Source organism: Durio zibethinus, chromosome 27 (genome assembly GCF_047325235.1).
Source record: "Durio zibethinus cultivar Kanyao isolate XHJ-2024 chromosome 27, ASM4732523v1, whole genome shotgun sequence".
NCBI classification, from domain to species: Eukaryota; Viridiplantae; Streptophyta; class Magnoliopsida; order Malvales; family Malvaceae; genus Durio; species Durio zibethinus.
In genome coordinates, this window is record NC_143188.1 from 18201712 (window position 1) to 18229116 (window position 27405).

At 29.4% G+C, this 27405-nt stretch overlaps 3 protein-coding genes across 4 annotated transcripts; 1 reads left to right on the forward strand and 2 right to left on the reverse strand.

Moving 5' to 3' along the window:
- Window positions 1–1134: 1134 nt before the first annotated feature.
- Window positions 1135–5821, reverse strand: LOC111279974 (endo-1,3;1,4-beta-D-glucanase-like). The gene is made up of 7 exons (XM_022867066.2): window positions 5626–5821; window positions 5026–5047; window positions 4207–4327; window positions 3782–3872; window positions 3507–3596; window positions 2938–3038; window positions 1135–1448 (listed from the first exon to the last, which is right to left on the reverse strand). The coding sequence occupies exons 1-7, from the start codon at window positions 5771–5773 to the stop codon at window positions 1299–1301; spliced, it is 723 nt and encodes a 240-aa protein (XP_022722801.2). The 5' UTR covers window positions 5774–5821; the 3' UTR covers window positions 1135–1298.
- A 9132-nt stretch (window positions 5822–14953) lies between these two features.
- Window positions 14954–17446, reverse strand: LOC111279275 (endo-1,3;1,4-beta-D-glucanase-like). Of its 2 annotated transcripts, none has more exons than XM_022866268.2 (7): window positions 17188–17446; window positions 16974–16995; window positions 16322–16448; window positions 15897–15987; window positions 15709–15798; window positions 15537–15637; window positions 14954–15360 (listed from the first exon to the last, which is right to left on the reverse strand). In XM_022866268.2, the coding sequence occupies exons 1-7, from the start codon at window positions 17333–17335 to the stop codon at window positions 15217–15219; spliced, it is 723 nt and encodes a 240-aa protein (XP_022722003.1). In that variant the 5' UTR covers window positions 17336–17446; the 3' UTR covers window positions 14954–15216. The 2 variants fall into 2 exon arrangements, with proteins under 2 accessions (XP_022722003.1, XP_022722004.1); XM_022866269.2 differs by having other exon boundaries at window positions 14954–15357; window positions 17188–17443.
- A 2547-nt stretch (window positions 17447–19993) lies between these two features.
- On the forward strand, window positions 19994–27295 carry LOC111279970 (DUF21 domain-containing protein At4g14240-like). The gene is made up of 13 exons (XM_022867057.2): window positions 19994–20282; window positions 20411–20487; window positions 21255–21338; window positions 21423–21536; window positions 22387–22470; window positions 23597–23668; window positions 23932–23999; window positions 24412–24499; window positions 24630–24703; window positions 24797–25157; window positions 25237–25283; window positions 25375–25456; window positions 26800–27295. The coding sequence occupies exons 1-13, from the start codon at window positions 20036–20038 to the stop codon at window positions 26893–26895; spliced, it is 1494 nt and encodes a 497-aa protein (XP_022722792.2). The 5' UTR covers window positions 19994–20035; the 3' UTR covers window positions 26896–27295.
- Window positions 27296–27405: the final 110 nt, after the last annotated feature.

The following is a 27405-nucleotide window of genomic DNA, read 5'->3' on the forward strand; positions in this document are numbered from 1 at the left end:
TTATTGGCCATAATTTTTAATTATTTAGTTCATTTTCTATAATTATATGTTACACTTGAGAAGTTTTTGCTTGATCTTTTCACCCAAAAGGATAAAGTAATGATTATGATAAGGCTGAAGAAGTTAATGTGTAAGTAATTAGGGATAAGAAAAAAATTTTAAAAATTTAATAATTGATTTGAAGTTATAATATTTGATCGATTTTTTTATTTGATTTAAATTAAATTTAAATATTAAATATATATTAAATTTGAATTAAATTTCGAATCGAAATATAAAAAATTAAATTATATATTTTTTAGCATATATATATTTTAAATTTTTATAAAATAAAAATAATATTTTTATATTAAAATTTATTTAAATATATTAAAAATTTATATTAAAATAATATATAAAATTAAAAATTAAAATAAATAAATCCAATAAAATCAGTAAATTTTGATTTTATTTGATTCGAATCATATAAAAATTCGATTCGAATCAAATTTTAAATTTTCATAAAATTATTTAATATAAAAAAAAAAACCGAATCTGACCTATTTTGATATTTTTTTTATTACTAAAAGTTGAAGGTTACTTTAGCATTATTGTTTAAGTCAGAAAAAAAAAATGAATTAAAAAAATATATTTAAAAAGTGTGATTAAAATTTTTGAATATTTAATTTGTTATGAAAAATTATTTTGAACGATAGAAATGTTTAAAAAATATTTAATATATAAATAATATAGTAATTTTTTATTTTAAATATATTTTTTCACTGTAAAAGCATAATTCTTTGATTAATCCGTTTAGATTGACAATTTAGGTTTTCAAATTTAAAAAACCATTTTTTTTGTTGTTTAATATTGGGATAAGATCAAAAGCAGTTTTTTAATGCAAAAATTATTTTCAATAATAATACTAAGAGCATATCCAAAGCCTCATGTCCAAAGCTTAACTCAGTTTATTCAGTATCTTTAAAAGCATGAACAAGGGTTTTGGGCTAAAAGCTTTAGATATTTCAGGCTTGAGGTTGCTGATGAAGATGATAAGAGCATTCAAAGTCATAATAATATTCTTTATAATACTCCTCTACCGTGTCAGCATGATTCAAAGTCAGCAGTTCAGACGTGGGGTCTGAAAACTCAGTATCACTGAATCCACTTCTAATTTCTTCCAGAATTAATTCAAACCCTCATTTATTCTTTTCAGAATTCACTCGCGTTCTTAAGACACACAAGCATAGTATAAACTCAAGGTACATTCTCAGCCATTTAACACTAACAGCAACTGAGTTCTAATTAACATCATCTGATCAGTTTTCTCGCTTGACATACTTGGCGAACCACTCTAGCATATCTTTATGAGCTTCGTTTGCGCATGACACAGCTGTTTGATCATCAACATTGTATCTTACCGTCCATCCATGGCCACATTTTGGAAATATCTTCACCAAGCTATCAACCTGCAAATTTGAAGATATTATTTTCTAACTGAGATAATGACAGGTCATGTAGTGATAAAAATGGCCATAAAGTACATAATTCAAGACATTCGGGAACAAAATTTGTAGCCAGGGATCTAACGGGAGAACAATAAAAACCTCAAGTGAATAACACATGTGGCCACAAAAAAAATCCAACTTATGAAGCGAACTGAGTTCAAGCATCTTATCGCTCGGCTCAAGTAACCTCAAGTGAATGACACATGGCCACAGAAAAGATTGACTTTTCGAGCGAACTGAGTTCAAGCATCTTATTGCTCAGCTTGAGTAACTCATGAGTTTAATTGAGCTTTTATATTTTAACATATATTTTTATCATTTTAATTAGAAAATTACTATCAAACTCAAGTTTGAGCACAAATAATTAAGCTTGAAGTCGAGCATAGGGATCGAGCTCATTTTTCATTTGTTAAATGAGCCTGATCGAGTGAATTTGAATAGTTCAATTTTTATCTCAAATTGAGCACAAACTTGAAAATTAAAACATGATTGAGCTCAAGTTCGAGTTGAGTTTTGAGCAGCAAGTTTTCAATTGAGCTCGAACTTCTCACTATATAGGTTTGGCTCGACTCAATTATACCCCTACTTGCAGCCTAAGGTTATATAGGAAGCAAGATCTTCAAAGTTTCAAATTCGAGCAGGCCACGGTAACAAAACCTATGTACCAAAGTTAAAAGGGAACCAGGAAAAGTCATAACCAGACCCAAGTAACTGGAGTTGTATTTTGTCTAGTTATTACAAGTTTGCAGTGCAAGGCAATAAGAGAAAAAGGCACTCCTGAGGGCACCACAACAAGGTGTGGTGGGCACCACAACAAGGTGTGGTGGGCATCAGGGATTGGTGGTTTGACAAATATAGCCAACTACTACCTATTACTACCGCTATCTTAAAACTTACCCACAACCGGTAATCAAAGACTAAGCATTATCAAATTTCCAATAGAACCCTTTAAAATATACCAGCTATTTATTAACCAAGGACAACATCAACAACAACTAAGCTTTTCTTCAATACATAAGTTCAATTTCTTTGCTGTTACCAACACACATTTAAGTCAACAGCACTTATAATATCGAAACTATAAAAAATTTGGATATGTGTTTTACAAATGTGTGTGAATGAGTGAAATTTAACTCAATGTCGCTGCTTGTCACAAGTAAACTTCTAACCAAGAATAAGAAAAATGCAGAGAGGGAAACATCTAATTGTAATATATAAGCTGGCAGCAGTGAAGAAAGAGTATGGAACAGAGAATTTCCTCATTTCTAGAAAATATAAGATGTCAAAGCAAATTTTTTTCATTGAAAGAAAACCTGAATGGATCACAGAAAATACAAATTTTTACCAAATTCTTTGGCTTATTCAATAAAGAGAAGAAAACAGCAGCCAATATTTTTTTTAGATGACAGCTACTGACTGTAAATTGATACCAAACATTGGGCCTTCTTACCTCAGGTTTAGCATTTAAGATCTCATCAAACTGTTTCAAAAGTTCTGGGGGAGACCTTTGGTCAATCTCAGCTCCCAGTATTGAAATAGGCACCTTCGCACCTGCAAATATTTGCACATAATCATTAGTAATAAGGTACACTTTCCACTACCACACACACCATACAGAAACACGAGAGAGGGGGAAGTACCAAATCTGTTAGACAGTTCCTTTTAGTGACATGGTCAATCAGAACCTAATTGTTTTTTTACAACGTCTAGAGTGATTTTAAGATTTTCAGGCACTTTACAGTACAGGAAGAGAGGCAAGTGAGAGTTTTTCTAACTAAAATGGAATAAGAATCTTTTGATTAAAATGCCATGAATCCTTTAGAAACTGCTCAGGGAACATGGCCTCATGAAAATTAACTGAATCCTAATGCAACAACCTATGCAAAACATTTCACAAAGATTCAACCAGTGTTCTACCATAAAGCACAGTAAAACTCACCTTAAAGTTAATAAATAAAACCAATTTGCTAATGAAATGAACAAATGATAATTGAAATATTCGAAAAACTAGAATCTTACTCTTGATATCATCCACAGTCACAAATGACGGATGTAACATCACAGCTGCTTGGATAAGCGCATCCTTTGCCAGTTCAACCACAGCTTTAGCTGAGATAAACCAAAGACTTAATATTAGCCATCTCAGGCAATAAAGCAATCGCAGAGTTAAACTGATTAAAAAATGAAATATTTAAATCATATCCAATTGCAAAAGTCCAGCACATGCTTGTCTAAACAGGGTAAAGATGTCTTAATGAAACCATTTAAAATATAGTGCATAAATGAAAACTCACCACCCCAACAGAAGCCAGCAGCTCCAATGGATGAAAACCCTTTACTTTTCAAAGCATCAACTATTATCTTTGCATCCTCAAAAGCTTTATCCTAAAAGAGCAAATGCACTGCATCAGAGCATCAGAGCATAAAACTTCAAAAGGTAATGATGCGATGCATCATTACGCATTAGATAATTGTCTAGGTAAAGAGATATAGAAAAATAGAAGTTACTATAATGGGTAAACAAAAGCAGAATGCAGTTAGCAGATTCAAAATCAAAACTAAATCTAATTATAAAGAAACTAATACAGGTCTATAAATTTAGGAGAGTCCAAAATACAATTGGAACCAAAAAGAGTTAAAATCAAGTATTAAACAAAGGACCTTTATTATACAACTAGACTAATAAACGATTTAAGGTATTTGTCAAAAGGCCACTAACCACTGCATGATCCTTGAACCAAACAGCTATATTAGATCTCTCAGGGTTATAGGGTTCTCCATATAAGAAGTCAGGAACCACCACATAGAACCCAGAAGCTGCAACCTTGTCTGCAAGCTTTCTATACAATCAAAAGCAAATGAAATTAGGTTCCAGAAGCTGGTACAGTTCAACTCTAGGTGCTACATAGAGCAAACCGTGTAGTTAAATAAAATTGGTTAACACTACCATGCCACAGGCTCACTACCATACTATCACAGTCTCATCTATGAACAAAACAATCCAAATGTGTTAAAATCGATTAGAGGCATGCCAAATTTTAATTTGCTAAATTATAATTTTCAGAATCCATATTCTCATATCAAAAGCAGTTATTTCCATTTTCAAAATGTGACAATGAGAGGTCACTCTGGATTTTAAGACAAGAATAACTAGTACGAGAGGAAAGAACAACTCAATATAAAACAATCAATCCATACAAATATTGAAGAAATGAAGCAAGATAAATCATCTAATGAATTTTCCATAGAGGCAAGGTGGGTCATATAATTAAATTCCATATGAGATATGTGACCACGTTGATGGACTGCCAGAAGCACTCCGTATGTCAAAGGACCTTGCTAAGTTGCTTTTCCATCAACTACTTTCTAATGACTTGACAACTTGAATTATTAGATTATGCCAAGCACTAAATTTGCTAACTGTATATCCTTTTTTTTTTTGTTACAATTAGTATTGCATGAGATATAAGTATACTAGAGCCTATTCTGAAATTGGGACATCAGCAACAATTAGTTTCACTTGCAGAATTAGTCTTACCTCAAGTTTGGAGCTTCATATCCTGCAGAGCCATGACAAGAACAGCTAAATTAGCAGATGATCAAGATGATGGTGACGAATATCATGATCATGATGACAACAAATCTCTATATTTCATGGAAGAGAGACAAGTAATTGCATAAACAATGATAAATGAAAGCAATATATAGTAAAAAAATTTCCAAAACCATGACATAAGAAAAAGTTCTGTTACAGATAGATAAGGAACACAGAAGCAAAAACACCCCTAAAATCCTTCTGCTCGACCAATTTGTTTACAGTATCAAAGTAGCTCACAGAGAACTCCATCACAAGTTTCAAAGCCAATATGATAAAAACCCATACTCAAATACAAAACCCAGATAGAATAGGTTCAAGAAAATAGTCTGCAAGCTAGTCAAAAAATTAAGTAAAAAAGATCAGAACATGGGTAAAAGCTAAAAATGCTAAAGACGAGTCTTTTTTTTTTTTTGGTGCATATCTAGAGTGAAAACACTCGAAGCCCTGCTCAATTCCTAAACAGACAACTAATCATCATGGTCGAACACACACAAAAAAAAAAAAAACACATCAAAGATTGAAGCAGAAATGGGTAATTACCGAAAACATCAGAGACAAGAAGAACAGCCAGCTTGGAGTGAAGAGATCCAGTGACATAAGTCTTGAAGCCAGCAAGCTCCTCGACATGACCAACTCCACTTCCGGGGTTTAATTTTGGTGGGTTAGAACAGCACTCAGGACCTGACATTCTTTTTCTCTCTTCTAACTTACACTAAACTTTCACTTCTACCCGAACATTCGGTAGGCATCAGTTTTTACTTTATATATATTTATTTATTTATTTATTGATAGATATAGATATACATACATATATCTATATATATATGCTTACATCATCTCTTACGTCACCACATTTAAGATCTTTTGCTTATATATATAATTTGTAATATTATTTATTATTTACTTTTATTTTTGAACAGATCAAATTATTTGTATATTTATATTACGTAAAATATTAAAATTAATATATTTATTTTATATTTTACATTAAAATTATATTTTATAATTTATATAGTTATAAAAATATAAAATATATTTTAATATTTTATTAAATTTAAATATAATTATTATTAAAATTTTAAATTATATTATTTTTATATTATAATTTTATATTATTTTCGCTCCGAATTTTTAAGTTACCAATTTTCCTGCAGCCTACGAGGATAAAAATTCGAAAGTTTAGTTTAATGTGATTGATGATTTAAGGTTCTATTTAATTGGTATTTTTTTTATTTTTATTATCTTTCTTTTATTTTAAAATATATTTTTATTTTTTACTTTTTTTATTTTATTAAAAAATAAAAAATAGAAACATAAATTGAATGAAACTCGTAAAAAAATAATAAGAGAGATACAAAAAAAAAGCCCAATCAAATAAAATTTTAAAAAATTTCATTTTCATCAAATTCAATGAAAAAGAAATTTTACATTTTTTTTTTGTTACAAAAGAGGGTTAATGTCTTTATAAGGAGAAAAGGGGGATATCGAGGTAAAACCCACTTTACATGATTTTCAATTGACTTTTTAATTATTAGGCTAAAAGAGAAAAGTCACACTTTACATTATCGAAGTTTTAATTTTGGACTTTTCGATAAGGGATCGGTGGATCATAAGATTAGATAGAAATGGTAACAATTACAATACAATTAAAATATCTTATTAAAAATTATATAAAATTTAAAATTTTTGGTAAAAATGATAATTGTTTTATATAGATAATCTATTTTATTAATATATGGGTAGTTTAAGTTAAAGTCATATATCTATTAATTAATACATTTGATTTAATTTAATGCATTTTTAATTTAAAAATAATTTATTTTGATTAAGTTAATTATACTTATTTATTTTAAATATCTAATATCCTTGCTTTCTATAAATGAATTATGATTAATTTGATCATTAATACAAATAAATCACAATTTAAAAAGAAAGCTCATTAACCGTACATTTTTTTCCTATTTTTTTAATTTATATTTATGATTATATGAACACATTAGTTTTTTTAAACAATTAACTTTCAATAAAAAAAATTTCATATCTTGAATTATTGAGTGGAGAATGGACTTTCCAAAAGCACAAACAAGTTGAATTTTATTTCAAAAAGAATTTATTATACAGTAACAGATCTTAATATTTAATTTTAAATGAGTTAATTAATATTATATTTTACTTTATTTTTCTTAAGACTTATCATATATATATATATATATAAGCAAAATGCATAAAATTAATAAATATATTTATATCTCTGATATATAAATGCTGTAATTTGGAAAATTACTCTTAAAAACATGTGTCAATTCAATTTTTTTTCCTTTTTCTTCTCTAGAATTTTCCTTACTCTTCTTTCCTAAACGCTCCGTTTAGGTACTATTATAAAACCCCAAAATTTTTTTGTTCGTTTTTCTTCTCGTCTCTCTAAAGCGATCCTGCTCCACATGCTGTGCTCTTGCTTGGTGGGTTCTCAAAGCAATGAGGGGTTGACATTTTTTTTTTTTTTTGGTACCACCACCATGTTTCCACTTTCAACTGGAGGACATGATCAGTTAGCCTTTCACAAAAAACGTGACAAAGGGAACATTAATTTCATGGCTTTCGTCATTATGAAAGCTACTTGCATGATATTTATATAATTTTAGGTAAGACCTTTTGGAGGGAACTTTCAACTCTCCTTGTTACGTGTATATAATATATATATATATATATATATATATAAGAGAAGAAATTTGTATAACCTAAAGCAATAAATATAATAACATAAAAATAATATATCATAATAATTTATAACAATAAAATAATAATTAATAATATAAAATAAAATAAAATACACTAAGAATTACGAGAAAAATCTTTTAATATAAAGGAAAAAAATTATAGACCATCTAAAAAATATCTATTATTAAATAATGAATATATAAAATTCTTCTCTAACTAAAATTAGAGTTAATTAACAACCAAAGAGATAATAATAGAAATTTCACCAAATAGGTGATTCAACAAATACATTATAAATTTGTTCTTAAAAACTTCAAACTTGTTCTCCACTATTCAGAATGTAGAACTCTGAATTATAAATCTGTTGATAAAATTTTAGTTCAATTGGATCACAAATCAACTTTCGTTCAATTAACTCTCCCTTTTATATTTTTTCCTTATTTTTCTGGCTTCTTTTCTTTTCTTCTCTTTTTGACGCACTCTATCACTTTCTTTTCACACCAAAAAGCTACCCCACTTTTATATTTAGGACTTTATTTCATGGTCAAAGGGAAAAAAAGCTTGAGGCTTTTTAATTGGCTAATCAATTAGGTTGAACCCTATACATTCCTAACAATCTCCCATTCCAGCCCTAATAGGAGGAAATTCAACATCATAGCAATTTCATTTGGAACTTACTTTAACCAATAAATCTATTTCGATGAAGTTACTGCAAAGTTTAAACTTTTTCCTAAGAAATGTTTTAGTCAACATATCTGCTGTATTATTATCAATATAGACTTTTTTCAACAATATCTGTTGTTTCTCAATCATCGAATGTAATTAGTGATATCTAACATTAATATGTTTTGCTCTAGCATGGTACATGACATTCTTACTCAAATCTAATACACTCTGACTATCACAAAATATCACATACTATTTTTTATTCAATCCTAATTTTAAAAAAAATATTTCATCCAAAGTATTTTCTTTAGTTGCTTCAATTGTTGCAATATACTCAACTTTTATAGTTAACAAGGTAACATACTCTACAATTTAGATTGTCATGATACTACTCTTTTTGCAAAAATGAACAAATATTTCGAAGTAGATTTTCTATCATCAGTATTACCTACTATATCAGCATTATTAAATCTTTTTAGAACTGGTTGTGAAACTCTATAACACAAGGACATTTTTGAGGTACCTCTTAAATATCTAAAAATCCATTTTATTGCTTCTTACTAAACCATTTCTAGATAAAAAAGAAATTTGCTTACTACATTAATTGCATGAATAATATTAGGCTGTTTGTAAATCTTAAGATATATCAAAGAATCGACTATACAAGAACAAGGAATACTAGACATAACAATTACTCTTTCTTAGTTACCGGACAAGATTTTTTACTCAGATAAAAATGGTTGGCAAGTGGACTATTAATCGATTTAGTATATTGCATGTTAAATCTATTAAGCACCCGTTCAACATATTTTTTTATGATAACATAACTTTTCAGCTCTCTTATTTTGGATAATATACATATCAAGAATCTATTTTGCTAGACTTAAATCCTTTACGTCAAAGGACATAAACAATTATTTTTTCAACCTATGAACCATACTAATATCTTATCCTATAATCAATATATCATCAATATATAATAAAAGAATAATGAAATTACCATCAAGAAATTTTTTGACATATGCACATGGATCCGCTATCGTTCTTTTATAGTTGTGGCTCACTATAAAATAATCAAACTTTTTTCCCATAGTCACGGAGCTTATTTCAAGCCATACAAGCTTTACTTCAGTTTTCAAACTAAATACTTTTTTCTTTCACTTCAAAACCCTTAAGCCGATCCATATAAATGTCCTTTTGTAAGTCACTATGCAAGAATATAGTTTTAACATTATGTTGCTCAAGCTCAAAATTCAAACTAGCTGTTAATCCCTGTACCACTTAAATGAAACTCATATTTACAACTAGAAAGAATATCTCATCAAAATCAATATTGGATTTTTGAAAAAAACTTTTCACTACTAATTAAGCTTTGTACCTCACTAATTTGTCATCATTTTTTTTAACTTGAACACACATTTATTTTTTAATGGTTTCTTTCCTTTCAAAAGTTGAACAAGATCATATGTATCATTTTTTCTCAATGATTCCATCTCTTCTTTCATTACTTTTAACCAGTGCTCTCTATTTGAAATAGTATACACATCTTGAAAACTTTTCGACTCCCCTTTCATTGGTAATTAAATAAAATTTAAACTTAGATACCTAGTAGATGGCTTATACTCTCTGGTAAATCTCCTAAAGTGAGACTCTACACTACCTAATTTTGAAGGTAGCTCTCTCTGTTCAACACTTTCTAATGGAAAAAGACTACTCACCCTGTTCAACACTCTCAAGTAGAAAGGATTGCTCCCTCTACTCAAAATTGATTGTATTTGGCTCATCACTAACTGTGGTTAGCTTATTCATATCCTCAAGTTCTAGTTCTTACTCATTTTCACCATCTATGTCTCTTTCTGGTGAAACTCCTATCGGTGTTAAAACATTACATTCAATAGTAAATCGTATAGTTTTTTCATTTTACTCAAAGTCTACTATGATTTCTTTTTCATGGAAGACTACATCTTTACTTCTAATTGTCTTTCTCTTCATTAGATCTCATATCTTATAGCTAAATTCTTCATCATCATATCCTACAAACACACACTGTGTGACTTTACTGTCAAGCTTTGATCTCTATTCTTTCAACATATATATAAATGCTTTACACCAAAAAACTTTCAAATGAGAGTATAAAACATATTTCTTTGTCTACACTCTTTTTGAAAATGTCAAAGCCCAAAGGAACTGATGGTAATTTGTTAAGTAAATAGCAAGTTATGTTGACTACTTCACCTCAGAATGGCTTTGGTAAATTTGTCATCCTCAATATACATCTAACTTTTTTCACAATAATGCAGTTTATTCTTTTAGATACACCATTATACTATGGTGTTCTAAATTTTGTCATCTCATGTCTGATCTTATGTTTTGAACAGTATTCTCAAAAGTTTTTAGATGCATATTCTTCATCATTATCAGTCCAAATACACTTCAAAGGCAACTCTGTTATCCTTTCCACCATTGTATGAAATTTTTGAAAATACTATAATATCTTACTTTTATTTTTCAATATATACATCAAAGTTTTACGTGAAACATAATCAATAAACGTAACAAAATACTTACTACCACCTAATAACTCAATTTTAATAAGACCACATATGTCAAAATAAATCATTTTCAATTTATTTTCTTTTCTTTGATATTTCTTATAAAGATAAAATCTACGATGCTTGTCAAATAAATAATGATCACATGAATTGAGATACATACTTTTGGTCAAAGTAATGAGAGATTGTCTTGCTAAAACTTATAACTCCTTTTCGCTAATATGTGCCAACCTCTTATGCCATATATTTTCTAATGTATCATCCCCAATGTTATTTCTCTAGTTGCCATTCAATTGCATCCATGTCTTATACATTATGCAGCATAGTTTTTCTTTTGCAACTTTCAAAAATATTTTAAGAAGTTTTCACTGCCTATTCTTTTATCGACTCTCATATCTTTTTCTATCAAGGATATTAATAGTAAGCAAGTTCATTCTCATATCCAAAATATGTTTGACATCTCTCAAAATCAACAGGTAGCCCATATTAATTTGTATAACAATATCACCGATCCCAACAATCTGTAACACATTTTTATTTTCCATCTTAGTGTAATCAAAATCTTCTGCTTTGTAAGTTATAAATAACTCCTTTTTAGAAACACAATAATATGTTACTTTTGTATCAACTATTCACTTAATGTCAAAACCACCAATATGATTATAATCACTATGTGTATAAATCAAAGTAACTGAATCATTATCTAAATTTACTGCTGTAACATTCTCATCATTTGAACTCTTATCTTTTTTATCTTTTCACTTTTATTTCAAGATTTTGTAGTATCGTTTTATATGACCTAGTTTATTGCAATGGAAGCACTTCATTTTATCTCTGAATTTGGATTTATATTTAGACTTACTATGATTTTTTGAGTTTTGACCTCTATCGATGTTTTTACCTTTATTTTCTGTGATAAGAGCTTGATTTTTAGGGTCTAAATTTTTTCACCTTGCTTTTTTATTAAGCATATTGTCATTTACCATATCCAATATCACTTTATAATTAAGAGTTAAATTAAAAACAATCACAACTATAGTATTCCATTTGTTTGACAATAAACTCGAAAGAAACAACACATTCATTTCATCATTCATCTTAAACTCTATAGTAGTCATCCGATTAAATATATCTTAAAAATTACTCAAGTGCTCTGTAATCGATCATTCATTCTTGTATGGTAAAGTTGTAAGCTTTTTAACAAGCATAACTTTGTTCATGCTTATTTTTCTTTCATACAATACTGTCAATTTTTTTCAACATGTGGGCACCTATCTCCTATGTTACATGATGAAACACGCTGATGTCAACCTATTTTTTTATTGTGGCCAACATCTCTTTGTCTAACTTTTTACAATTTTCATCTTTCGTGTTTGCTGGTTTAACCGAATCATTTAATATTGACTTATACAAATCTTTATAGTATAAATGATCTTCTATTATAGGCTTCCAAATTGTATAATTTGATATTGTCAATTTTATCATGGAACCTATATCATGTTTTATGATCTCAAACTAAATTTACTTCTGTCTTGGATTGTTTTTGTATCGATATATCAAAATAACCTAGCTTTGATACCATTTTGTAAGGCCTAAAAGAACAAACACAACAACATAGAAGCAATATATCGCAACAAACCTGCAGCAATATAATAATCAATAGTTAACAATGCAAGAAAAATAAAGCACACTAAGATTTACATAAAAAAGCCTTCAATGTGGAGAAAAAAAATCATAAATCACTAGAAAAATCTTTACTATCAAATAATTGATATACAAAGTTTTTCTCTAACTAAAATTAGAGCAATTAACAATTAGAGAGACAATTGGATAAATCTCACCAAATAGGTGACTCAATAAATACACCTTGAATTTGTTCTTAAAGAGCTTTAAACTTGATTTCTACTGTTCAGAATATAAAACTCTAAATCATAAATTTACTGACAAAATTTTAATTCAATTAGACCACGGATTGACTTCCGTTCAACCAACTTTTCTTCTTTTTTTTTTTCTCTCTATTTTACTTAGCTTCTTTTTTTTTTTCTTCTTCTCACTTTATTTTCACGCAAAAAACTTTAGGCCTTTTAATTGTCTAATCAATTGGAGCCGGACCCACACATTCTTAACAAAATCAACTTACATATATAATATAATTCCCTTTTAGTTTTATTTTTTAATTATTACTTTTAATAGATTTAAGGGTCTATATATATAAATATAAAGAGTGATTCACTTATATTAGTATAAAAGTTACATAAATTTTTTTTTATTTTTGTTTCAAAATGATTAAGTGTAAGTGCTATGGATTCAATTTTAGTTTAAGGATAAAAAAATGTGTAACTTCTACATTAATATAAGTGGATTTCTATTTTCTCTTAAAATATATATATATATATATATATAGATAAAGAAGGGATCAACTTATATAGTGTAAAACTTTTTTAATTTTACAAAATTTTTTAACCATTAATTTCAATAAATCCAAGGGATGTAATTAAATCATTTTTTTTATTTTTACTATATAAATTGATTCTTCTTCATACATACATATATATATATATATATATATTTGGTCGAACCTATTTCTATTACATTTATAGCTATAAAATTTATATAATTAAAAAAATAAAAAAATGAAAAGTAAGAATTTTTATTTGTGATTTATATTTTTTGATGTAATGGTTTGTAATTTTTTGTGATTCTTAATTTAAAAAATATTATCCTTATTAGCAAATAAAAATAAGAAAAATATTAAAAAAAACTACCACTTAATGTGTAAATAACTCACCATTTGTTTGGCCACTAAACCCCTTAAATTTTTTTTTTAAATTATAAGTACAAGTTATAAATATAATCAAATATTACATAAATCATTGAATAATCGAATAAGTTAAAATAAATTAGAACATAATTAGACAAATTTAATATAAAGATGAACCAAATGCACATATAATTGAACTTAAACCTAAGACCTCAAGAGTCTAGGTAAGGTGGTAAATGAATCAAACATGGAAGAATATTGTTATCTTCATGGTTCATTTGTTTATTTTTAGAATTGTTTGTATTCGATTCTTTTTCAATAAAAAAATTTTACATTATGTTCAAGTTCGGTTCGTTTAGATATTAAAATATTCATAGTCAGTTTGAAATCAATTTATTTAAATTAAATAAATTCATTCATAAATATTAAATAAAAATACTCAAAGACATATAAATGAACATAAACTAATAACTAAGAAATTAGTCTTACAAACCAATGTCTTAGGCTCTAAAAAATGAAGAAAACAAGCCTATTTATAAAAAGTTTCTTTCTCTGCATTGGCTTTTCAAGCTATATGGGATAGAAAGACTATAAACAAAAAGTCTCGTCTATTTAGGCGATTAAAATTATATTTGCAATAATATTTTATAGAATATTATGAAAGATTTTCAAGATATGTTAAGTGAACTTTTTAATATATTAATATTAAATTATAATTAAATTTTTATTAAAAATTATTTAATTATAAAGTAATCATGTTAAAAGGAATAAAATATAAAATATAAACAAATATTTATTGATTTTATTCACGAGAATCAAATGAATTTGTTCCGAATATAAACAAATAAAACAAAACATTGGCTTAATAAATGAACCACACATGAAGAGAAATTTGGTCATCTATCTTTACTATATATTCAAATAATTTCTCGTCGAGTCATCAATAATACGTTTGTTTGCGGAATAAAATAGAGGGGAATAGAACTAGTATTTTGTGTTATTTAAAGATTCTTGTCTAAACAATTTTCAATTCTTAATTAAAATTTTTTTTCTTATTATGTGATGGCACTCAATGCATGCATTTATTTATTCATTTATATAATTTTATTTTTTTTTGCACAAATAAATCCTCCATAAGCCAAGCTTGCAAATGGTATAATCGACACATGCCTAAAACAAACCAGCCAAGCAAAATGCAACTCATCCTGCCAGAAATGAAGCAGTAGCAGCAGAACACAAGTAAAATTCATGCAAGAGAAAGAGTTTTCATGCCTGACCAATGTCCAATAGGCCTTTTAACTGGTAATGTCTGGAGAAAGCTAATCAAGAGAGAATCCTGAAATCATAAAAATGAGACTGCTATGAAATCTGGCCCTTCAGAGCAATTGCCTTATTATGGTTTAGTCTCTGCATTCTATATGTATACGATTTTCGTCACTTGACATACTTAGAAAACCAATTTAACATATCCTCATGAGCCTCCTCGGCAATCTTTACAGCAGATTCATCCTCCACATTGTACCTCACTGTCCATCCATGTGCAACACCAGGGAAAATTTTCACAAAGCTATCCAACTGCTAAAAGGAGCCAACCTTTATCAGAACCATATAATTATGGAAAGGGATGAGTCTTATGTATCTTTAGGAGGCTAGCAAAATGATCCTCTTCTATGTGCTGAGTGCTTCATCAAATTGCTAATGAGTTTGTAAAATAGTGAATTAAAAAAAAAAATTCTTATTTGGGAACTTCCTACCTCAGACTTTGTTGACAAAATTTCTCCTAACTGTTTCAGTTGCTCTGGTGGTGAATATTGGTCAATCTCAGCTCCCAATATAGCAATCGGAACTTTAACCTCTGAAGCCAATGTGCCAATTTGCCATCAGTGACAAACATTTATTTATAGAACTTGAAAGTTGAAAACTTACCCTTGATTTTATCTTCTGTTAATGGACCAGGATGCAACACCACTGCCACCTGTATGTCATCAGTACTTGCTAAATTTACTACTACCATCCCTGATGCAAACGCAAGCATCCAAAAATTTGGGGGTTCAGTTTATCACCTATTGAGATATTCAGTGTTTAAGAGGATAAAAAGAACAAAAATAATCTACCTCCCCAGCAAAAACCTGCAGCTCCAACGGCAGACACACCTTTACTTTTCAGGGCAGCAATTACTTGTTTTGCATCTTCAGATCCTTTTTCCTACAAGATAAAGATTCAGACTGAATTGTACTGAACTTAAACATATAGTTCAAAATGGCTATGTGCTCATTCATCATTTGCTCAGTCGACTCGACTTCATTGTCCGAATGAAGAACATGATGCGTTGTCAATAGTTCCAAACTATTTAGTGCAAGGTTAGCAGGTCAATGGTAGTTTGGCTAAAGATGCCTAGTGACAACATGAGCACTTGTTTACTCCACCAACAACCAGATTTCCAATTACTATCCTAGCTTCCTCAGTTCAAAAATACCATGTACTATTCCAATGAGGAGCTGTCCTACAATTCTACAAGCATAAAAAGAAATTAACCAACCGTGTCATGGGCTTTAAGCCATGCTTCTCGATCAAATTTTGGATTACCGACATCAGCAGGATCACCATACAAGAAATCAGGAACCACCACAAAGTACCCAGCTGCTGCAACTTTGTCTGCGAGTTTCCTGTATGTGGAAGTATCCAAATATTATCTTTAATGAAACCAGAAAGTAATCAAGATCATAACATGGCTAAAGTTACACGAACTCATCAATTGAACATCGTCTCAGCCAGGAAGAGAAAGATCCGGCTGAAAGTTGTTTTTTTTTAAGGCATTGATAATTTCAAGTACCTAGTTTTTACCACGAGTATCCATCTTTTCTTCCAAAGATGTTCTCTTAGACTGAAAAGATTTGTTAATAACTTTGACTGACATTTTTTAGCAGGGAAACAATTGCTTAACTGCAAAAAACTTAGGACTAAGCTAGACACGCATATAAAGATAACAAACACAGTCTATTGGTACTTAAAGCACCAACAAATTGATTAATTTGCTTAAGCAATGCATCTAACTGTGCTTGTTTCTACCATTGATAATAATCCAATTAGTTTCCTATGTCTAATTCCATTGTAGACTGAAAAAGAAAATTAAAAGTCATATCATGAAGTGATCATAGTGATGATAATAAATGGTAGTGACCCACACATACCTCAAATTTGGAGTTTCAAACCCTGCAAAATGTTTCACAATAACAAACCAATCAAAATCAAATCCTAGCTATCATTCTCCCAAAAGAAAAAAAAAAAAAAAAAAACCCTTAACCAGAAACCAAAAATGAGCTTAGTTCAAATCAACTAAACTAATTAAGAAAGAAGGTGAGTCAATTAAGCAAATTGATATGATTTAGGAAAAAGGGTTGTTACCAAAAGCATCATGAATGAGAAGAATGGCAAGGTTGGAATCAGGAGGGCCAGTGACATATGTAGTCAGTCCACCGAATTCCTGAACCGATCCAGCTCCACATGCTGTGCTCTTGCTTGGTGGGTTCTCAAAGCAATGAGGGGTTGACATTTTTATCCTTGTACTACCACTGTGATGTTTCAACTTTCAACTGGAGGAAATGATCGGTTTGGCCTTTTATAGAACAGTGACAAAGGGAGCATTAATGTCACGGCATTCGTCATTATGAAAGCCACTTGCATGATATTTATATAATTTTAGGCAAGACCGTTTGGAGAGAACTTTCAACTCTCCTTCGTATGTGTGTGTATATAATATATATATATATATATATATGAGAAAAAATCAACTTACATATATAGTATAATTCTTTTTTAGTTTTATATTTTTTAATTATTAATTTTAATAGATTTAAAGGTTTATATAAATAAAAAATATCCACATATATTAATATAAAAGTTATATATTTTTTTAATTTTAGATCAAAATAATTAAGTATAAGTATTATAGATTTAATTTTAGTTTAAAGATAAAAAAATGTAATTTTTATATTAGTGTAAGTAGATTTTTTTTTAAATAAATATATATATAACGAAAAAAAATGTCATTTTATTCAACGATAAAATTTTGAGTTCGAGTCTTGTTGATGATCATTTGGTGAGATTATTTTGAAAGCACGATCTGTAGCTACTTATTTTAAGTTGTCAAGTACGACACATCTTACTTTGATTTAAAAGATTAAACAATTTATCTATTTCGAATTTTTTTTACTAAAAAAAGATTTTTTTAATCATTAATTTTAATAAATCAAAAATTTTTTTTATTATATAAATTGATTCTTCTTCGTACATATATATATATATATATATTTTTGACCGAACCTATTTCTATTATATTTATAGCTACTAGATGGATACCTCGTGTTGTCGTCAGGCAAATTTTTTTTTTTATTTTTCATCATTATTTATTAGTTTTTTATTATAAAATTATATAATTAAAAAATAAAAAAAATGAAAAGTAAGCAAAAAAAAAGCGACACATGAACACTTTTCATTGATTTTTTTTCTCACAAAATTTATCTAATAAAAAATAAAAGAGAAAGAGGGAAAAACTAACACTTACATAAACATTCTTATTGAATTAAAATATTAATTTTTTAAATTAAAAAATTAAATAATAATTTTATTAATATAATATATAATTAAATTAATAATAAAAAATATATTTTTATATACATCCTAAATGAATTGCAATAAAACATCTTAAATATAGTTTTGGCTTGAATTCATCTTTCTTAAAAAATTTGATCCATCTCAATTTGATTATGATTAACAAATATATTCTCTATTAACAAATATATATCTAATAAAAAATTAAAACTTATCACATTCAAAGTAAAATCTTTTTGCCAAACTTATAGTGTACAGACGTGGAGTTGTAACTATGAATAGCAACAGGTTAGATAGAGGCATAATTTTTGCTTGGCCTAAATCTATAAACTCAATAACCAAACTCGACTTGATGCTAAAATATTATGTTTTAATACCCAAACTTGATCTAATTCACTTATGTTTAAATTCATAATCAACTTGACTTGAAATTAATAAAATAAAATATTATTTAATATTTTTAATATAAAATATTATTTTTAATTATAAATATAAAATTAAATAAATATATAAATATAAAATTAAATATATATAAATATAAATATAAAATTAAATAAATAATAAAAATAACATATATATCATGTCGAGTTTGCATAAAATTTAATTCCAATTTTTTTTTTCAAAAATACTTAGACTCAATATGACTTGATACTCAATTTTCAAAATAAAATTTGATTCTATAAAATCAGGACATGTTGAAACTCTTCGGGTAAGAATTGGATTGCTAACCTAATTGTTCATGAGACTAATAAATTTGAGATATCTTTTGGGCTTAGAAGAATAATTTAAAAAAAAAAAATTAAAAAAATAAAAGAGTTTTTTAGAGTTAAAAGGCGAAAGAACACTTCAGACTTAATAAATGAAATTAGTTCTATCAAGTATCAAACAATACAAAAATATAATCATAAAGTTAATTAATTTAAAATGAAAATTTATTTATTTAATATATAAAAATATATAATATGAAATAAGTATTATATTATTTGATTTATTTTTAAAAAAATATTTTTACAAAAAATATTTTATTTTTATTAGACTTAATAATTTATGTATATATATTGTGTAAAATATTAAAATTTTATATATTTATATTATATTTTATATAAAAATTACATATCATAATACATGTAAACATAAAAATATAAAATATATATTTTATGTTGTTAAATTTATTTATAATTTTTGTTAAAATTTTAAATCAAATTATTTTTATATTTTTAATTTATATCATTTTCATGTTTTATCATCATAGAAATTATCTGGTTTAATTTTTATTCCAAAATTTAATATTTATCTTAATTTTTATTCGGATAAAAAATGGAGTCTGAGCTGGATAAAATCAACGGCAGTAGACATGTGATATTATAGAGAAAAAAAAAATCATTTGTGCACTTTGACCAAAACCATCTGAAGATCACACCAATAGCTTCGGCCACGTGAAAAAAATGCTACCTGCATCACCGTTGATCCTGTTCCCACTCTCTTTCTACCAAACCTCTTGAAACACCCTAGGAAAACCTTCAGATCCCGCCACGTGTCCTTGCACAATTCCCTGACATTTTTTTAGTATATACGAAGACCAAAAGAAAGAACAAAAGATAGACACTCTGTCTCTGATTTCTCGGTGATTGAAACGGACAAGATGCATCCGATAAGTGCGGTGGTGACGGCCAGGATGCTTTTGAACACGGCGATCTCCGTTAATGAATCGGTCGGAGGAGGGATTCCCTTTGGATCTCCATGGTGGTTCATCTACGCCGGCCTTTGTTGCTTTTTAGTACTCTTCGCGGGTATAATGTCGGGTCTCACTCTCGGACTCATGTCGCTTGGTCTCGTCGACCTCGAAATTCTCCAACGGAGCGGCACTTCCACTGAGAAAAAACAAGCTGGTAGAATAAAATTTTAAATTTGTTTTGGTTTCGATTTGGAATAGATGTGAAGAAATTATTGAATTTTGATAATTGCTACATGTTTCGATATTTTATTGTTTATCTTTTTTTTTTTTTTGTGTTTTTAGCTGCTATTTTGCCAGTGGTTCAAAAACAACATCAGCTTTTGGTGACTTTGCTTTTTTGTAATGCTGTTGCTATGGAGGTAAAAACTGATCTAACAACTTTTTTGGTTCAATTTGATATGAATTTATGTACAATTATCGTGCGTTTGTTTTTTTATTTGATTTTTTATGTGAAAAAAAGTGATAGAAGGATAGATTCAAAGTATTTGACTAACAAAATTGTGTGATATGAAGAATTGAGATTAGATTTGCTAGAAAACTGATGTTCTAATGTTAGTTTAAGATCACAAACTGAAGTTTTCAGTGATAAGTGAGGTCCTAAGATTAGTTTGATGATATCTAATATGGTTCCTTACCTGCAAGTTTGTTGGAGCTTTTCATGTGGGATGAGTGCCAAACCCACCACCATGTACTGTTTTGCTTGAATTTGATTATAAGAAAGGGGTTTGTATTTTGTCAATTAGGCAATTAGGCTCTGATTGCAAAGAAGTATTTAACCTAAAGTTGTTATTATAGGTAGTTGATTTCTTTTTCCTAAGCAATTTGTACATCATATAAAGTAAGTTTTAAGGTAGATGCCCATGATCAAGTAACTAGTTGTGGAACATGATGTTGACATTTAACAGATGCACAGCGATGTCAGCAATTAGTTTGTTAGAAACTTAGAATAGTTGTCTTATTTATGCTTGCTACAGGGGGTTGAGGCTATCTAATGAACATAATGAAGTTGTTTGATGACTACCTCTTAAATATTACTTTACTTGAAATTTACTGCGTATTAGATTTACTAAGAATGTTCGAGAGAAGGTTGACTTTCTTTGACCGCCTTCATATTTCCAATTTGCAGGCCCTTCCTATATACCTGGATAAGCTTTTCAATCAATATGTTGCTATCGTACTTTCTGTGACTTTTGTTCTAGCTTTTGGTGAGGTAGGCTGTTCAAACTTTTGTATTATATAAGCTTGACTTTAACCCTCCAATCGTTGATCAAGATGAGTTACTTTTACTTTTCAGGTTATTCCACAAGCAATATGCACAAGATATGGACTTGCTGTAGGTGCAAATTTTGCTGGGCTTGTGCGGATTTTAATGATTATTTGCTATCCAATAGCTTATCCCATTGGAAAGGTAAATTCAAAGGCCATTACTTATGAGTTGCACTCTTTTAACTCCCATACTGGAAAAAGTCATTTCAAAGCTGATTGTAGTCCTCTGATACATACTATATGCAATGGAGTTGATTCAGGAGAAAGTTCTCATAATTAAACTTGTCTATTTACTCAATATGATTCATTTTTACAAGACAACTTCAACTCTGTTCACTAGGCTTGAGTATTATGTGGTTGCTTATTGGCCAATGGACTGACGATCAAATCCGTGGCACTCATTGAACTAAAGAAAGTTGGAGGAAATCCTCTTTCTTAGCTTCTTGGGGCGCTGAGGTCTGGGACACTTTAGTCACCAGTGGCAAATTGGGTTTTTTGTGATAATGCGAATGATAGTTTGATGATATGTATTTGCCTTTCTATTTTTTTTTTGTGCAACTCTTGTCCTTACCTAAATATTTTCTCTGGGGAAATATCAGGGTTCAAATATGAGGTAGTTAAGTATGCGTTTTCTTCCTTTTTGAGTTAATGGAAGTCTGGACTTTGACCATTTTGTCATCCTGAAAGTGGAAGAAATCATGATGCATAAAGGGGAGGGGAAGGAGGGAGAAACTAGAATCATAGAGAAATAGAGGGAAATATTATTTCCTTCATTTGCTGTGGTTTAATAAAAGTTGAGTTGTTGTGTAGAATGAAGCATCAATTTCCCCTTCCCACTCTCTCCAGCTCAAAAGAGAAAGACAAAGAAAAAAGAAGGAAAAAAAGATTGTGTTTAAACATAGTGTCTATTAGAGTTAGCTTGTCTTCTCATTTGTGTAGTTTTGACAGGCTATTTGAATTGATGAAACACTAAAGGTATATATGTTTTCCAGGTTCTGGATTGGTTGCTGGGGCATAATGAAGCACTGTTTAGGCGGGCTCAACTAAAAGCCCTTGTCTCCATTCACAGCAAGGAGGTAAATCAATTTGATGTCACTGCACATTACACAATATAGTAATCCCTAGACAGAAGTATGCTAATTTGTCAAGAATTCTAGAACTGGTAGAAGATTACCGTTGCATCCCCTTTCTCTTCAGTGGCGGATCTTGACATATAATTTTGAGGGGGCTAACTAAATGACTAATAATATATAATGTACTTTATCTTATTATTTTAAAGGCATATTTTATTGTACTATTAATATATATATATATGCAAACAATATACTAATAAAAATATGATAAGCTCATAAAATTGTAAAACAAAAATCTTACTATGACAATATTATTCTTTTAACAATAATATGATTTACAATTAATCATAGAATTAATAATACACAATCTGTCAATATATTATTCAAATTTTTTAATTTTTCGACAATTTTAAATTGAAATAAAAAAGAAGTATGAATAAATCAATCATTAAATATTTTATCAAAACAAGAAAACTAAATATATTAAAACTAAATATATTTTTAAAAGAATGGAGATAAAATTTTGAGATTAAAAGTTATAATGTTTTTTTTTCCTTTTGTAGACTAGTTCCAATATGATTTTTTTTTTATTGGAAAAAGAATTACAATGTCATAAAGATCTAAAGTAAAAATAAAAGTAGAAAATGATATAGTGGGGAGTTATAGTAAACTGAATCTCTCTTTCCCTAAATCTCCTAAACTTTTACTTCACTTGTACCAAAAAAAAGAAAAACACATTTGGTGCTTGGTCGAAAACTTGAATCTTGTTGAGAAAGTTGGAAAGTTTGACTTTGTTAAGTTCATTTGATTGTGATTTAAAAATGGTGACAAATCTCTTGATTTTAAGAATTTGCAAGTAATAATTGTTGGATAAAATAAATGAACAAATATCAATGCGATTTAAATATCTCTTGAATTGCAATACATAAAATGTAGTTATAAAACATAAAAAATAATAAAATTAACAATTTTAATTTAGAGGACCAATTTAAATATATTTAATATAAATATATATATACATGCTAAAGGGTGTTTAAAAAATTTTGGGGGGGGCTCTGGCTCCCATAACCAATTGCCCATGTTTCTTTTTGTTCATAATGAAGATTTCTCTCTTGATTTAACTATTTAGGCGGGAAAGGGAGGTGAGCTCACTCATGATGAGACAACAATTATTAGCGGAGCACTAGATTTGACTGAAAAGGTATGCATCACAATAAAAGTAATGTGATTTATGGCTTTTAATCTTCTTCTATAAAAGTGATGTGATCAGCCGTTAAATAGCTTCTGATATAATGGTCACTTACCTGGCAAAAATGGGATATTATGAACTAATATGAGTTTTAGAATTTGCATACTTATTTCTTTCTGTCATTGTGGCTTCACTAGGATCTGTTTGATACAATTTCATCATTTCTCTTAGCATCTTAAACTAATTTTTCCTGTTTCATTATAATATCTGGACAGACTGCTGAAGAGGCTATGACACCTATAGAATCAACTTTCTCTTTAGATGTCAATTCAAAGTTGGACTGGTAATTTTTGCTCCTCAATTCATATTGTAGTTTAATATAAGAAGGATTATTACATTTATCATTATAAGCGCTAAAGTTTCATACAACTAATCCCCTCCAAATCTGTCATAAAGAAAAAGATAAATATGTTAAAACTTCCTTCCACTTATCGTATAATTTATAAGTGCATGAGCAATTTACAACTACTTATTAACTTATACCTGTTGACTGGCATGTTTATCATTACTTTTCAATCATAAATCTTTTGTATGTGTCAGTGAACTCTAGAGTACCAATGCAACTGCTGAATCTGTTCCTTTTGTGTTGTTTTCTAAATGTTAGTTGAAATGCTAAAAAGAATTAATGTAATAAAGTTTCTCACTCATCCTTCTCTCTCTCTATCTGACCTTTTATCTTGAATGATTTACCCCAGGGAGGCAATGGGTAAGATTCTCGCCCGTGGTCATAGCCGAGTCCCCGTCTACTCAGGGAATCCCAAAAATGTTATTGGACTTCTGCTGGTATGGGTTAGAGTTAAGACTTTAGATGAAGTCTCATAGCATTGATGCATTTTGGGTTCTAAAGATTTCTGATCTTGTTGGTTATTTTGCTTATTCTACATTTCTAATCTTCTTTGAAAATTGGAAAAAGGTGAAAAGCCTTCTCACTGTACGTCCTGAAACTGAGACACCAGTCAGTGCTGTTTCCATCCGGAGAATTCCAAGGTTTCTTAGTTATTGATAAATATGTTTAATCATTTCTGTATAAGTATAAAATATCCAGCTAGTTCAGAATTCAAGTATGGGGTGTTTCAACAGGGTTCCAGCTGATATGCCTTTGTATGATATACTGAATGAGTTTCAAAAGGGCAGCAGTCATATGGCAGCTGTTGTCAAGGTTAAGGGAAAGAATGAGAATCTTCCTCCAACAGTTAGCGGACAACAATCTGAAGGAAACAAAGTCTCCAGTGCTGACTCCCAACTGACCACTCCTCTGCTATCCAAGCTGGATGAGAAGCCGGGGAGCATTGTTGTTGACATTGATAAGTCTCCAAGGCCTGCCAATTTAAGCAGGCAAGATGCTGCAACAAATGGATTGTCTATCATGGCAGAGGATATAGAAGATGGTGAAGTGATTGGTATTATCACCCTAGAAGATGTTTTTGAAGAACTTCTGCAGGTAAATTAGAGTCACTTGGGATCTTGTTTCTTTTCTGCTGGGTTTTTCTTAATTAGCTGATGATTTCTTACAAATGCAGGAGGAGATAGTGGATGAAACAGATGAATATGTTGATGTGCATAAAAGGTATTGGACTGTTAGAACTTTAATATTCATCCGATTATCTCCTAAAGAATGAAAAATAAAAATGGATGCTATATCATTTTTTTTTTTGCAGAATCCGTGTTGCTGCAGCTGCTGCTGCTTCATCAGTGGCACGGGCACCATCAAGTAGGAGGCTAACTGGTCAGAAGGGAACTGTAAGAAAACATTACTTATAGCATTTTTTTTCTTGTTTTTGTCTCTGCTGTGGATGGATCTGCCCCATCTGTTCTTGAGGCAGATTTGCATCTTCAAAAAGTTTTGAAACTATTTATAAAACATCAATTTCTATCATTCTTTTGCACTAAATTGAAAAAGAAGAAAAAAAGGAAAGTTTTGATTCTATTTATAAAATACCAAAGTTTTAATAGTTTTTCTTTGTGCCAACCAAATTGAAAAAGAGAAAAAAGAACTAATAACTGAAAATGTTTTTTTTTTTTTTTTGGTTTTAATTTAATAGTTTATAGTTAGAGAACAAAAGCACTATAAGGTCCTGTACAGTGCCTGATAACCTCTTGCTTCTCTAGCTTTAATGGTCAGAGTTGGAATGCGCATAATTTGAGAGACAGCCAAGATTGAGATCTTAAAATTTTGTCCTTGTTCTTTGCTTGCTTGCTTGTATAATGTATTATGAGATTCATGGGGAGATGATCACCATGTCACTAGTGCAAAAGCCAAAAGGGAGTTTACTAAATGAAGTCTTTTTATCAAGTGATAGTGAAAGAGAGATCAATAGGAAGGAATAGAAGTTTTCCATGGGGAGCAATCTAGAAATCTAAGGCCCTAACCAAGATTGTTTTTTTTGCTTGGGAAGTACCTTGCAAAAGAATGTTGATCATCGATAGCATCCCAAAGAGAGGAGAAATTCCTCTGAATAAATGCTTAGGATGCTGTGGAATTAGTTCATTTTCATTGGAGCTGCTTGTGGCCTGAGACAGCTTGTACCTTTGCTTCTGCTATGTTAGGCATCTCTTCCTTAGTGGCAGGTGAATTGAAGTGCAGTTGGGGGACAGGAATGATGTACACGTTTGTCTGGCTAAAAAAAAAAATGTGATAGATTTAATCCTTCTTTATTTTTTAGCTTTTGTGGACAGAAAGAAATAGAATTTCCCTTAGAAAAGCTTTTAGATGTGTGGCTTCATTCTATTTCTTATTTTAGCAGGAAGAGGCATTTAGAAGCAAAAAGAACCATAGATTTTATTGATCTTTTAAGTAATGCTTAGTCCTTTTACATTGGTTGCCACCTTGTTTGGCACCTTTGTTTCGTTTTCATGTATAATATTAAAACTAGAAAACAGAAAACATATCACCTCAAAATCGATAGCAGGTTACTAACAAATTATTTTGCAAATAAGTTTTAGACTCAAATGAAGTTTCACATTCAATGAAACTTTTGCCGCTTTGTATTTAGTAAAAATAAATTTATTTTATAAATACCCAATGATTATTGCAAGTTGCTGGAGTTTGATATTGGTGTTTATTATGTTTATAAATTACCCAGGGAGTCCAAAGCAAGCAAGGTCAAGCCACGAGAAAACCTGCCGAGGGTTCAAACTCTTCCAGGGTTCAAGGTACACCTGCTGAGAATAGGAGATGAAACAAATTTATAATTTATCAGAATTGATGCAATTGATACTGAGAGGCGAGTTTCTTTCGTTTCTACGCAAAAAAGGGTGAAAAAAGGGAAATAAATGCTTGTTCAGCGACGTGATTCCTACATCTCAATGGATTTCTTGTGCATATTTGGTTGTCTAAATACATGCACGTAGAGACAATTGTAATTAGATCTTCCAAATGTTTTAGGCTAAGGCTTTCATTTTATTTCTTTTTAAGTTTTGGGTGATGAAATATTGGATTGAGGCATGATTTTTGAAGACGCTTTTACATCATGTTTTGGGTGTAATTTGTTTCGAGACATGAATATTTGTTAACTAGCCTATTGCTGGGAACGGAAACTAAAGGAAAGGGAGAAAACGCTATTGATTTCAGTTTTTAAAGTATCTTTGTATTTTGAATTTGTCAATTGCTTATTTTTCCGAACCATAAAATTTTCTCCATAATTTTTCTGCTTTGCCTGAACTTATGGAATAAGATCAAGGTGAAGGGC